The sequence below is a fragment of the Gigantopelta aegis genome, chromosome 8 (genome assembly GCF_016097555.1).
Source record: "Gigantopelta aegis isolate Gae_Host chromosome 8, Gae_host_genome, whole genome shotgun sequence".
Classification (NCBI taxonomy): domain Eukaryota; kingdom Metazoa; phylum Mollusca; class Gastropoda; order Neomphalida; family Peltospiridae; genus Gigantopelta; species Gigantopelta aegis.
In genome coordinates, this window is record NC_054706.1 from 22,988,842 (window position 1) to 23,004,510 (window position 15,669).

General features: G+C 35.3%; 1 protein-coding gene across 1 annotated transcript in view; it reads right to left on the reverse strand.

Moving 5' to 3' along the window:
- Nucleotides 1–203: 203 nt before the first annotated feature.
- LOC121379065 (transmembrane channel-like protein 7) overlaps nucleotides 204–15,669 on the reverse strand; it is a 59,207-nt gene continuing 43,741 nt past the window's right edge. The window contains exons 12-19 of the mRNA XM_041507526.1: nucleotides 15,376–15,483; nucleotides 13,976–14,051; nucleotides 12,071–12,201; nucleotides 11,008–11,163; nucleotides 9,814–9,892; nucleotides 8,620–8,979; nucleotides 4,489–4,997; nucleotides 204–2,828 (exon numbers count right to left, since the gene is read on the reverse strand). Of these exons, the coding sequence (XP_041363460.1) occupies nucleotides 4,497–4,997; nucleotides 8,620–8,979; nucleotides 9,814–9,892; nucleotides 11,008–11,163; nucleotides 12,071–12,201; nucleotides 13,976–14,051; nucleotides 15,376–15,483 (1,411 nt within the window). The 3' untranslated portion in view covers nucleotides 204–2,828; nucleotides 4,489–4,496. The remainder of the gene's footprint in view (nucleotides 2,829–4,488; nucleotides 4,998–8,619; nucleotides 8,980–9,813; nucleotides 9,893–11,007; nucleotides 11,164–12,070; nucleotides 12,202–13,975; nucleotides 14,052–15,375; nucleotides 15,484–15,669) is intronic.

The window sequence follows — 15,669 nt, forward strand, 5'->3', positions numbered from 1 at the left end:
TACCGATGGCAGGTTTCTGTAGCTGTGAAATGTTAAGTTTGAACCTCGTGTTTCTTGGAGTGCTTTAATTACCACTGAACTACATAACATACATCCCATTTCAGAATGCTGAATAAAGTGATATTTGAGCTACACAAGACTCCTAATGTGATCATTACAATCTATACATTTGCAGTTATGACCAACAAACACAATACAACTGATTATGAGATAAGGCTTTAATATTATCACAGAACAAGTTTGTTATAATATACTAAACAAAAAACATTGGGGATCATGAAATTGTACACTGTCATGAAATGACAATACTCATCCAATGCATATGAATCACTATAAAAAGCAGAAATAGTTTGTGGACCAAAATGTCTTCACATTTGTGAATTGCACATCTTTATGAAACAAATGCTTGTTATAAAATGGACTTTTAACATTTGTGACAGCTGCAGCCATTGTAGTGTGTTGTTAAGAACTGCTAGACGGTGGCTGTATGGCCTGGATGAGGTTAACGATGTTCTGATGGGGAAGATTGGTCCATTCACTAGCTTATGAAGAATCACTGGTGGATTTGAAAGGTGTGAGAGTCAAAAGATATCCCACCCAAATCAATAACGAGTCCTCTCCTAAGCAATCGTACTCTGCCACTGCACACCAAGCATACAAGCTTATTGCTGACCTGTCTGTCTCAACACTCACCTACTGCCACCATAATCCGAACAGAGGTGAGTCTGTGAACCACACTGGATGCCAGTGACGTCCTTGCCATCTGACATGGCTATGAGCTCATTCCATGATCCCTCTTTCTTTTTTGTTCAGTATAAAGAAACAACAACAAACAAACAAACAACAATCTTTAGTACCCAGTACTAAATATTTTCAGTTGATAAAACGTATACACTGCTGGCACTAAAGTCTGTGCAACTAAGCATTTGTGTGAATATTTTAGGCAAAATCGATCAATAAATTTTTTAAAACTTTTATAGGCAAATATTTCAGCTGAACAATAAACATGTTACTATTGTTAAGTTAAAGTTGAATTATTTCTATCAAACTCTGGCAGCGAGGTCGATATTAGTGGCAACCCACTGTATTTACTGACTGGCATCATGCCACATAAGTCTGCACAGTAACAACTAAAATTTATTTTCCTCAAACTTCCATTTACAGAACCGACAAACCGATAATGTAATTTGCCACCAAAATATAATAAGCGACCACACTTTGTTTTATAGGTAATTTCAGATTACTTTAGTTTATTTAAATCCACTGTTTATAAATGATGTCCCTTGCTACCTAGCTTTAAAAAGAACGTAACAAAGTCAGTGTGAACATAAATGGTGATTATCTTTTCAAAACATGGTTATTTATTAACTGTATAAATTGACGCGAACAACATACAATTGATTAACACTTTAAAAGCTTATGAGTCCAAATTATGAGACAGAATATAGCGAGAATAAGTCATGTGATCTACATCTGTACAGTGGATAACAGCCATTTTGATCGGCTTCAGTGTCATTCGGAGGGAAATTCAAGTTATACTTGGATGTCTACTCTAATCGGTAAAATATAACTTTTATTTCATTTATAAATTCATAAACTGCTGTAATGTATATAATTTATTTCTTTAACTAAGCTCGTGTGAGTAGAAATTAGAAAGTGATTACTACGGCTTGAATGACAGGAGCCCAGAAATGCTGTTTGATCGTGCTGACAAAACTATGTCCCTAAACAAATTAATTCAGTGATTATTGAATGAAATTGTTATTTTTCAAAGTATAAATGTACATTTACTGTCAGGATTTGATGATTAATTTTTTTTTCAAACAACGCTGTTTGTTTGTTTACAAACACACCTGAATGCTTGTTTACGGAAATAACACAACGTAAAGATGTGCAGACTTATGTGCCACACAGACTAATGCGACACGGCTGTAACTGGATTAATAATAAATTAGTAGCATATATGATGTATTACTATCATCAAGTAAGTAATCTTATTAAAATTTACTCCAATTTTAATTCTTTGGAGCAAACATGTTTAAAAACATAGGTGATGGGAATATGAATAATAATATTCAGTTTAAAAAATTAGATAAAGGTGTTTTAAATATTGTATAAAATTAATTTAACATGCTATAAAGATTTTACCCAAAATTGTGATACGAAGAGTCAACAAGCTTTGACATCACATGACTGAAACTTTAAGGTGTCCAAAGCTATCACAGTCGATGAAAACAAAGGTTTTCAAATAGCATTGTTTTGCTTCATCGTAACTTGGAAAACCTCCTCAAACAATTCCTGAACTCTGTTATATATACATGTTATACAACACATGTTCAGCTTATAATCTTGTATATGTGTATATCATCAAAATACATATGCAATGTGTGAGTGAGTATGCATAAACGTGAGCACATTTGTATGCATTTATGTTTACAAACAAATGTGTGTGTGCACACGCTCTCGTGTGGAGTGTGAGTGTGGAGCATGTTGTGTGTGTGAGCATGTGTGTGTGTGTGTGTGAACATGTGTGTGTGCACACACTCGAGTGTGGAGAGTGAATGTGGAGCATGGTGTGTGAGCATGTGTGTGTGTGTGAGCATGTGTGTGTGAGCATGTGTGTGTGTGTGAGCATGTGTGTATGTGTGAGCATGTGTGTGTGTTTATGCATATCCATATGATGCGTGATGGTGGAGTATGATTCAAACTCCCTTCCACTACATAGTTTTGTTGGGATCTACTGTAGGCCTGTTTGCTGCGATTCAGCCACTGTGCTGTTTGCTGCCATTTTGTTTTCCTTTCTGTCAGAACTGTCTGTAGTTGTGCTCCTGTTCAACAGAAATTCATAACTGTTAGTCACATGCATAGCCCATAATGAAATAAATCCTAGATTTTAACTCACTCCTGTCTTTCAAGTAAAAAGGACCCCCCCCCCCCCCCCAATTTTTTTTATAGGCCAAAAAAAACAAAAAAAACAAGAACAAAGTAGTAATAATACAAAAATAAAATGTTTGTCTGATGTGTGACATTTTAAATGTCCTGAAAATACAAAATAACAAATAAAAATTTCACACACACAGTATTTGTTTTATTACAGCCTTATATATATACAGAAATGTGTCAGTGACAAATGTTTCCTCAAATATATTATTGTATGTTAAATACAATGTATGTTACTATGACAAATGTTTCTTTGAGTACATAGAAATACTACTCAAGTATTTCAATATACATTGAAGCATTATAAACCCCATGCAGAAACATAACACTGGCAAATGTTCCATCAGATACAGGAACATTAACAATAGTCATTTGTTTCATTAGGTATGTATAGAATACTATTCAGTTTTGGCTAGATATCATTTTTACGAAACGAGTGAACTTCCCATATTAGTATCTCACCAAACAAAAAAGCGTGAGATCAGATACCATGGAAGGTTTATAAGTTCCGTAAAAATGTAAGCTAGCAAAAAAAAGAAGAAAAAAAAAAAAGAAGAGTGTGGTATTTTATTAATTATCCACAATCAAATAACGAGACATGCAAATGCACACAGCTAAGACCAACAAAGATGATGACACCACTTAACAAAATGATGTCATTTAGCAGTTTTTACGACACACCCAGACTTCACCAGGTGAGTAATAAACAGAGATTACTATACGAGCTTGTGTGTCGTACTGATATTACGAAACGAGTGTCAGGACTTTTGTAGTATTGCCCAAACGAAAGTGAGAGTAATACATAAATCCTGACACAGTTTCGTAAAATTAGTACGACTCACACGTGAGTGTAATATAACTTTTTATTATCCATATATATTATGTTTTGTTTTTGTTCACGAATAACAGTGCCTGTCTCAAAATGTTTCATAGTCCACATGCACATTCTGAGCTAAGACTGGGAAAGTAACGTCATGTTATGAGTCATTTCTAAAAATTATGTCATTATACACATGTTATTACACGTGTGCTTCGTATAATTATTATTAACTTGGTTATGTTGAACCATATGGATAAAAACCCCACATACCATATCCAAGTGTTTCATAAGGTACTCAAGCATACCACTGCCTAATTTTATATACCGAAATGCATTGAAAACACACCATGCATTTACATTTGTACGGGTAAAAAGGATATTATGAGAAGAAAACAATAATGCATTTAATGGATATTATATCACTTGTATTCTGGTAGACAATAAAGAATCCAAAAAATGTACACACATTAGGATTATTAAGTGTTTTATTGCATACCTATTCAATCTTACTATAGTGATAAAGACATTTTCAAACTGTTAGAATAAGGTCTGAAATACTCAAGTCGAATTGGGCTTGTTTTTGTTCAGTGACTGAAAATATACAGATTTATCTAGTCATCATATTTTGCCAATGTATACAGTAATTGCGGCATAAAAGAATATACCATTAGGTGCATAAGCACATCATAACAAAACTATTTCATTACATAAATCTAAAAAGAACATACCATCGAGTTCATGACTTTCTGCTTTCATTTTTTTTTCTGCTAATGGATTTCTCTCTGCTGAATTTAACACTGGTCTTGGCTTTGTGTTTCGTGTCTCTAACTTTAGTGTCACGTTTCACTCTGTGATCTGGTCCTTTCTCATCTAGTCCACTCAATCCATCCGTCCCAGGCCTGCTACTTTGCTTTTTTCTGTCCCCCGGTCTGTTCCTGACAGGAAGCTGGATTCTGCCGCCTTGTCCCTCTCTGCCATCAAGTCTGCTACCTTGTCTCTCTTTGTCCCTCTGTTGGCTGCCGATAGGAGGCTGGTTTCTGCTGTCTTGTCCCTCTCTGACATCAAGTCCAGTGATTCCATCGTTCCCGAGCCTGCTACCTTGTCTGTCTCTGCCGTCGTGACTATTGCTAACAAAAGGCTGGATTTTGTTGTGGCCTCTCAGTCTGCTACTACTGTCACTGGGCGTCACTCTGCCACAACTATTGCTGTCAACTGTACCTTTCCTGTCAGTTTTACACTACAATAAAACATGATGATTGCTTTTTTAGGCATGACTCTGCTACTGCTACAAACTGTGACTTTTCTGTCAGTTTTACCCTAAAATAAACCATGATGACTGCTTTTTAGGCATGACTCTGCTACTATCAAGTGTGACTTTCCTGTCAGTTTTACCTTACAATAAACCATGATGATTGCTTTTTTAGGCATGACTCTGCTACTACTACTGCTACAAAGTGTGACTTTCCTGTCAGTTTTACCTTACAATTATAAAACATGATGGTTGCTTTTTTTGGCATGACTCTGCTACTACTATAAAGTGTGACTTTCCTGTCAGTTTTACCTTACAATTATAAAACATGATGATTGCTTTTTTAGGCATGACTCTGCTACTGCTACAAAGTGTGACTTCCCTGTCAGGTTTACTCTACAATAAACCATGATGATTGCTTTTTTAGGCATGACTCTGCTACTACTATAAAGTGTGACTTCCCTGTCAGGTTTACTCTACAATAAACCATGATGATTGCTTTTTTAGGCATGACTCTGCTACTACTATAAAGTGTGACTTCCCTGACAGGTTTACTCTACAATAAACCATGATGATTGCTTTTTTAGGCATGACTCTGCTACTACTATAAAGTGTGACTTCCCTGTCAGGTTTACTCTACAATAAACCATGATGATTGCTTTTTTAGGCATGACTCTGCTACTACTATAAAGTGTGACTTTCCTGTCAGTTTTACTCGGCTTGTTCACTCCATAGAGAAATTAAATGAAATCTTACTTCTCAGCCTACTTATTTTAAATCACATACGGTGGTTTTTGGGTGACAGTTTATTTAGTGATAAATATATATATATATATTTTTTTTTTTTTAATTTTGCATGCATAAACTTTATCCAGTAACATGTCATATTTATGTATTTAAAAAAAAAAAAAAAAAAAATTGCATTAAAAGATTGTTTTTCATACAACATGTAGGTGCTATGTAAAAAAAAAAATTCTTGGGGGACAAACATATACCATTGCCAAGCATGGGAATTCCAAATCTTACAGAACCAGATTTTAATTCAATTTTGTTTTATTTAAACTGTCAAGTATTAGTGTCAAAAACATACTAATGCCAGTAACTTCATTAAAAGATATTTAGAGATAAACTATGAAACTACCAGTACAAGGAATTATGAATTATCTGTGCAGAGTGAATGGATATTGTAAACCAGAGCCTTGTCCAGGGCATATCATCCTTATCTATGCATATAGGATCATCAAACCTTGCATGCAAGTACAACTTGGGATGGTAGTGTGTCACATACCACTAATAGGTCTTATTTTCTTTATGTTCTTGACAAACCTTCTATTACTAGGTCACTCTGACCTACTTTTCATTGTACTTCTATCATAGATAAATCACACAAGTTCTCTTGATTCTGAACATCATAGGAAAGTCTTGTTCAGCCTTTTAAGAAGCTAATACAGTTTACTTCCTGCAAGTTAACATTACAGACCGCGCTGTCCAGTGTATCAGAGCACCTAAGCATTCACAGAGTATTTTCTCTGTGATACATAGTAAAATATGTTTTGTCATTCTTAAGATCAAGGAGGCTGACCTACTTAGCGTCTATATTTAAAAAAAAACATGAATGACTTTTGGAAGTTAAGATATACAGTCGACCTTCGATAACTCAAACTTCGATCTCTCGAAGTGAAACGGCGGTCCCGGCCGAACTGCTATACAAACTAGTAATAACAGACTTCAAACACTCAAACTTCGAACATTCGAAAAACTCTATCTCTCAAAGTAATTTTGTGGTCCCACCATAAAAAACATAAGGGATATTGCACTTCCAAAACTCGAAGTTTGTGGAGTGACTGAGCCTTTTAACTGTACCAGTAATACTTTAAAGAAAAATGAATTGTCACCCAAGCCAAGCGTGAGTGTCCCGACTGGTCTCGGCTATCGATGATACACACGGTAATTACAGAATAATAGATCGCCGACTATGCGGAACGAAATGATCCTACATGCCTGCATTGGGTTGTCGGTGTTTGTACACGGCAGCGGGCCTCATTACACAAAGTACGGATAGTCTTGTTATCTTCAAAGAACTGTTGTAATAACAATTAACGCTGTTTGTTTTTTCTCTTAAACGAGTGCAAAAAAGTACATAACCTAGTGCTATTTGGCATACAGCGTTTTGATGTGTTATGTTATGTCTCGCTATGTTAGTGAGGGTTTTTAAAATGAGTTTTGTGATTTACAATAATTTTGCTATTTATATTGTGTATTTTTTATTTGGTAAAGAAACGTACTTAGTGCTAATCGACATTCAGTATTTTAATTTATTACAACGTTACGTTCCGCCTCGTTTTCACATTTGAAAAATATATCAACTTTAATTTATCGCTTACTTCCGGTTATATGTAAGTACGTGCTTTCAGTTTTCGTTTTTTTTTTTTTTTACTTTACTGTCAATTAATACAACAAAAGTACATAGAGATGTACGTCAAATTGATCGGATTTATCTCGTTTCTGTTAATATTTACTTAGTTTTATCATATACACGGAAGAAATGTGCTAACATCCGATATCAACGAAATGATAATACTGCAATGCAGTTTCACTTTGAGGTCTGCTGTACGAATTTCGAACACTCGAACTCCCTGAAACTCGAACTATTTCGTCGTCCCCTTCAACTTCGAGTTAATGAAGTTTGACTGTACTTATTAATAATTGTAATAATTTTTAATTGCACTCGTAACAATATAAATATGTTGATACTTGATTTCCATTAGGAGATTTACCACTGAGCTTAATTTCGCTAAAAACCCCACTGACAACATAACAACTTCCTAAGCATACCTATGCAAAATACCAAGTGCGGTGAATCACCAGACACACTGATACACCGGCTGTAGAAGTGTTGTGGAAATAACAAATAAGCACTATTTTTGTGTGCAATTTAAAAGACAACCGGTTAAGAAATAAATAGATTGTAGTGCATAAGATAGCAAGAAATTGTTCACTGCTGGGAATGACTATAAGTATATATGGGTGTTTACGTTAATAAATAAATATTAACATTTATCACTATATGGTGTGTATATAGCAGCTTTTATGTAAACTTGTATAAGTTGATAGACAAGATTGGTCATTATAGCGGTGACAAACAAATATGTTGACAGCTGCTAAGAAAGCACTTTGATAGATCTAGGCTGGCAAAAGTATGCCTTCAGTGCACGAATTCAGTGTTTTATTGAATCAAAATGTTATTTATCAAGTTTACACTTAATTATCTTCACAATCAAAATGTGTTACTTTGACAAATGTTTTATTCATTAAATCAATGATCTTTGTTTTGTTCAGAAACAGACCCAATCCACTGGAATAGTCGGGGGGTGGGGAAGGTGTGGCATGCTCCCCCCACCAATCACACCTCTTTCTCCCCCACCTTTAATATTTGCCTGATTAACATGTAAACGCAGGATTCAAAACAGTGTGACTGCCTCCCCAGCATATAAAATTCTGGCAAAGTCCATGCCCTATCACTTATTTCCAGATGAAATGTAACAGAATGTATTGTAAGTAACACGCACAGACTTAAATATGCGACATGATCGAGAGTACTAAAACCTACCAATGTTGATGTCCTTTCTAATTCTGTCAACAAGTCTGCTTCTGTTGAGTTGTAACTTCCTTTAGCAGCAGATATATTCACTTCTGATGGGTAATTCTTTGAGGACAGCAGTCTTGTCTGTGATACTGCCCAGTTATAGCTGCCTTTAGCAGCAGAGTTATTAATTTCTGATGTGTACCAGGCTGATGACAGCAATTCTGTCTGTGTTGCAGAGTTATTCATTTCTGTTGAGAACATGGATGGTAGTTTGGTTGCATCTGTGGTCATGCTTAAGTCTGATGGTATCCTTGCCATAGGTTTCCCAGTCTGTTTAGTGTACTCGTAGACCTTTGTCAGTAGGAACTGTTTGTCATTACGCTCCTGGTAAAACAAGAAAACAATCTGTCTACCAAATGTTTTACAACATTATATGGTATTTCTGTTTAAGAAAATCAAAGGTACATATTTGGTTGGTTTACAACATTGTATGGTATTTCTGTTTAAGAAAATCAAAGGTACATATTTGGTTGGTTTACAACATTGTATGGTATTTCCGACTAAGAAAATCAAAGGTACATATTTGGTTGGTTTACAACATTGCATGGTATTTCCGACTAAGAAAATCAAAGGTACATATTTGGTTGGTTTACAACATTGTATGGTATTTCCGACTAAGAAAATCAAAGGTACATATTTGGTTGGTTTACAACATTATATGGTATTTCCGACTAAAAAAATCAAAGGAATATGGTCATCTTACAACATGGTATCGTAATTCCTAGGGTTGGGTATTGCCAGTAATGTTCTTATTATGATATGTGAGTGTGTATTCCAACCCTTGCAAACCTAAGTAAAGATAAACTGGTAGACCGTAGTATTTTGTTTACATGTGGCCCGGAACATTTTATGATTGCTATTCTATTATGATCATTCAGATATTAAGCATATGAAAAGAAATGGCTAATTTATATGTTTCGAAAAAAATAAATAATAATGACATGAAAAAGAATGAAAGAAAAGAATAAAAGGATACTCAATCTACATGATCGTGCAAATTTCAATAATTGTGACAATATTGAGAGAGGAAATCCGCTGTCACCACTTAATGGGCTAGTCTTTTCGAGTAACAGCAAGGGATCTTTTATATGCACTATCCCATAGACAGGATAGCACATAGGGCCCACTGACGATACCGTCACTAATGCAAACACTCACCACCAACAACTGATTCATCAGGTAGCCAGATTTGGCATTGTGAGCAGCCACGTGTCTTGAACAAAAACAGAGCAACATACTGAAATATAGACATTTGAAAATTACAGGATATATCATATAATCTCAAGCTTTTATTTGTAAACTTTATACTCCAACTATAATTCCAGTTAGCCATTACACAATATTCAATTAACATTGTCACATATGATGCAGGGTCTTTTTGAATGCAAAAAAAAAAAAAAAAAAAAAAAAAAAAAAATCAAGATTGGTATAGCATCATTTTGCATATCCATAGAGCATAATTAATAAACTGTATTGAATGCTTAACATTTCTGTTTTCAGAATGTTGGATAACCTTAATCTAAAACTGCTATATTTTGTACGACTGAATTAATGCATCCATCAATTTTCAAAGGATCGCCGATAAAAATTATACACCGTCAGTCATTTTTATTTGTTTACTAATACATTTGTCGACATGTCAAGCGGGTGTTGCCAATACGTTCATTATCTCTGACGGCGCTATCTAGCAGTCAACTTGCCAGATTTTGTTGATTTGCCGATTTAGTTTAAGATTTGTTATGAGAGGAATCTAGTCGTACTGAACTTAACTCTGATTATATGGTGTGCATACCTGTTAGCAATTTACAGTTTCAATGTTCTCCCAGTTATTTATATAATGATTATGCCTGTGATCGATTATATTTTAGTTATTAATCACAAATAAATGTAAAAATAAAACAAATCGGCACATAATTATATAACTATGGTACTCTGGGGACAACATTTAAAAATCTTAGGTAACCGGAAGTCAGTTCACGTGAGTTTTACTTAACTAATTGATTATTCAGTGACGTGAATATAGTTCTTGTAACCACGGAGTTACGCCTACCTAAAATCATAAAACACTTAAACTACGGTTCTGTGCTACAATGGTGGTTCAAAAACATAAACTGATTTTCACTTTCATTATACTGATATATGGTACTTTTAATTTTAGAATGTAATTGTTCACCATGCATGTAACCGATTTGCGGTTCTCGTGATTTGAAAGCTGCATAACCTACATGCGAACAGAATAATGGTTCTCGTGAAATATTGTGCCCCGGGTACTGCACCTTTAACGATGAATATACGCAATGGTTTAAATACTCTTTTATAACACTAATATCATAACCTTCATCGTGGACTTACAGCAATACGAAAACTAGCAAAAATAATATTATTGCTGACGTGGCCAAGTAATTAAAGGTCAGCAACCAATCTGGATATACGCTTTTCACAGCCTTGAAGAGAGTGTAGGTGTACTGGAAGGTTCGGAATGGACCACATGATCTGGAAGGCTCTAAGCTGAAATATCGGAAAGAAAAGATGAAATTGAGTATTACAGACACACAGACATTTATTACCTTTCAGATAAATTTCATGCGTTTTGATGAGTCAATAAATAATTAATGCATATTACAAGTACACCGTGTCATTTGCAGGAAAATACAGGATTTGTGGGAAAATACAGGATTTGTGGGAAAATACAGAATTTGCTGGGATGTACGAAATGTCACATGATTTGCTTGACTGGTTGTACCAGAACACAAACTGTGGATGAGACCAACCCTATTTTCTCCAACAAGCCTCACTTGTTAAATACAGTAGAGCACCGTTGTGTCGATATCATGGGGAGCACTAATAAATATCGAGTTAACCGAATATCGACTCAAAACGTTAAGCGAAATATGTCCAAAACAAGTCATATATAAATGTTTTATATAAATGTTTTTTTTGGTGGGGTTTTTTTTATCGAATCATACATTTTTTATTTACCCCAGTGAAAATTATTATGCTATGAAAAATAAATTAATCAATCAATTGTAACGCTATGCACATTCTGAACAGAGTTAATCATTTTTTAAAATGTCTATAAATTAAAATCAGTGTGTACATTAGAACAATCTAAATTTTGTTTTTAACAAACATGAATTATAAGAAAGTTATAATAACAAAATACAGTTACACGAAATGCTTTGTAGAAGAAATTTTTTAAAATCCCACACCTTATTCATAAAGTCTAGGAATAATATTTGTTGCGCATTGCTTCGTGGCATCAAAGCTGCAAAGCTAAAACGTTTACACATCGACGGGCAGTTAACACCTGTTTGACAATGCATAGGTGGTAAAGCACATACCACAGCCTTTGACCAGTTGCGATGCACTGGTTGGAATGGGGAAAAACAGGTGTATAATGTTTGTGTATACTCACAAGGCGATGGCGTAGACCGTGGACAGGAGACAGAGGAGGTAGGCAAACATGAGGATCATCATGAAGAACGATGTGATCCGCGATGATCGGTACGGCCGGTCAGACGGATTACACGCATATGTCGCAGACAGCTGCAAACACCAACACAAAACAATTAACCATTTATAGAGCACACTTTCTACAGAATATTATGAGTCAGTCTAGGATTGATCCCTGTCAGTGGACCAATTGGGATATTTCTCATTCCAGCCAGTGCACCACAACTAGTATATCAAAGGTCATGGTATGTGCTATCCTGTCTGTGGGATGGTGCTTATAAAAGATCCCTTGCTACTAATGGAAAAATATAGTGGGTTTCCTCTTTATGACTGTGTCAAATGACTTTATGTATGACATCCAATAGCCGATGATTAATCAATCAATGTGCTCTAGTGGTGTTGTTAAACAAAACAAACTTTAAACAAACTTTTTTTCCCCTACATATGAATCAGGCGAATATCAAGGACCAATAACCAGAACTGGGGCTACTGTATGCCAAACATTTGGTAACTCTGTAATATAGTCTTAGAGAAGAAACCCTCTACATTTTCCATTGGTAGCAAGGGATCTTTTATATGCACCATCCCACAGACAGGAAAACACATACCACGGCCTTTGATATATCAGTCACGGTGCACTGGCTGGAACATGAAGTAGCCCAATGGGCCCACCAACAGGGATCAATCCCAGACATGCAGACTGCGTATCAGGCGAGTGCTTTACCACTAGGCTACGTCCTGCTCTCTCCGAGCTTATATAAAGTCTAGATTCAAATATTGAATGACATCACATGCATGCAATTTGTATGTTAAAGTCTCAGACTATGTTAATCTTGAGACTATAGACATAAGTTTATGCAGCTTGTTTTTCTAAAACACGTGTTTAAGCATTACATGTTACTACAGATGTAATACAATTCTAAACATGGCACAACCAGAACTGCATTACAATAGCTTTTTATCCCAATATTGGAAATAGGAAATGTTTTATTCAACGCGGCACTCAACACATTTTATTTACTGTTATATGTCATCAGACATATGGTTATAAGGACCACACAGATATTGAGAGAGGAACCTGCTGTTGCCACTCATGGGCTACTCTTTTTTGATTAGCAGCAAGGGATCTTTTATATACATCATCTCACAGACAGGGTAGTACATACTATGGCCTTTGATATGCCAGTTCTGGTGCACACTGGCTGGAATGAGAAACAGCCCAGTGTGTTTAAAAGCTAAATGCTGTTTATAAATGTTTGTGTGACGTCATGTGTATGACGCTGACAGGAATGCGTAAGTAAGTAATGACAACTATGCCGAATTATGAATCTTTGTAATTGAACACCAGTTGTCGTGACGAGTATTCGGAATAAGTGAAATCAGTATTAATGGTTGGTATAGTTAATAAAACAATAAAATACACAAACGATATTAGGAGCAACAGTTGTATTACATGTAAAAACATATTTTTAAATCTGCCTTCGCTATAATTATTTTATAAGGCGGATGACTTAAAACACAAAAGTAGTGACCAGGTTTTTGTTAACACTGCCTTTATTAAAAATATTATTATTTAAACAATTTTTAAAAAGAAAATGCATTTAATGAATTAGAATGCGAACAACTATGTTGTCAAATACAATACAAATGTCAAATGCCCTAAATCTTGCTACACAACCAGGCTCCGTTGCATAATAAGTGCAACAATTACAACAGCTAAGATTCCATCACTACGGCAGCTTGAAGCATTAATGTCTTAAACATAATTAATCCAAACCAATGGTATTTTATTTAACATTACTTGAAGTATGAATAATATTAATCGCTTATGTATATTAATGTTATTAATAAACAAATTATTTCTTACCATTTTAGAATAAAACATGAAGAAGAGATTTGCTGCACCAAAAAGAGGGAGAAGTGGTGCAAAGAAAAACCCCAACCTGGAAAACAAACAATCTTTATTACTGTTTGCGGGAGGAAGAGTGTTGTGGGGAGGGAAAGAGGGAGGGGAGGAGGGAGAGGGAGCGGGAGTGGGAGAGGGACAGAGAGAGAGAGAGAGAGAGAGAGAGAGAGAGAGAGAGAGAGAGAGAGAGAGAGAGAGAGAGGGAGAGGGAGATGGAGGGAGAGAGAGAGAGAGAGAGACTGACTGACAGACTGAGAGAGACAGAGGGATGGGCAGGCGAGTGAGTGGACAGACAGACAGATATACATCAGGGATGTACCTAGTGGGTTTGGTTGGACAGGGCTTGAAATAGAAGTAAAATATGGTCTGCTGTTATTTTTTTAAAACAGCAGGCCAAAATAAATATGGTCTAGCTGCTAAGAATAAATATGGTCTGCTAAGAAATAAAGACAGCATGGGGTTTTGGAATAGTATGTAAAACAAAATTAGGACCTCCAAGTGCAACATGTATTTTTAATCATTATGGAATTAATTTGTGATATTCAGAATCATGAGCTAATCACAGATGAGATAATTATATATACATCTGCCTTGGGTGGTTTTAGCAGGTGAATTTGTTTTCCCCTGCTATATATTTTATTATCTGAATAATGGATTGCCTTTTTTCTTTTTGCAGTCTGCGATTTCAAGCCCTGGGTTAGGCACATACACAATTTTATAAAGTGCCCTATATTACTGACACTGCACTGTTGTTTGTTGTTTTTTCCCACTGTCCCTCACCATGCTATTTTAAGCAAGGATTGACTAACGCTAAAGAGGATCAGAGATAAAGAAACATGTCTACAGAGGAAGGAAGGAAAGATTTAAAGAGGGGAAGAGAGAAAAGAAAAATATCAGGAACATAAATGAAAATAACCCTTTGCAAAATGCAGTTGCCATACTCAGCAATAGTGCAAATAAAGAAAGAAGTGTTTTATTTAACGACACACTCAACACATTTTTATTTACGGTTATATCTAAGCGTCGGACAATAGTGCAAATGTGCTGTTTGTGACTGCATGACTGATTGAAAGTATGAATAACTGAATGAATGAACTCAAACAAATTTATATGAATCGTGGATGGATGGATGGACGGATGATTGGATGGATGGATGGATGGATGGATGAATGGTTTATTTTGTCTAGAGCACATTAATTTATTAATCATTGGCTATTGGATGTCAAATGATGCATGAATGCATTTGTGACTAAATGAATTTATATTACATTTATAAATGAGTGAATGTCGAATTTGTGAATCAATGGATCAATGGATAGATGGAAGGATGAATGAATGAAGGAATGCTGAGGCTAACTTACCAGATCATGGCTTGTAGACACACCAGTTCAAGTACATTGTCCGGTATATCGAACTGACATGGTCCAAGTCTGTTTATCCATCGGATGTTGGAATCTCTTGCAAGTATTCTACAACATAGTGATACTATACACTATAAAGCAACAAAATAAAATTAATAAAGAAATTCCACTGATTAATTAAGGAAAAAATTAATCACTAACTATAACAGTACTAGAATATCAAATGATAATACACGTAATACGTAACAGTACTAGAATATCGAATGTCGATACACGTAATACGTAACAGTACTA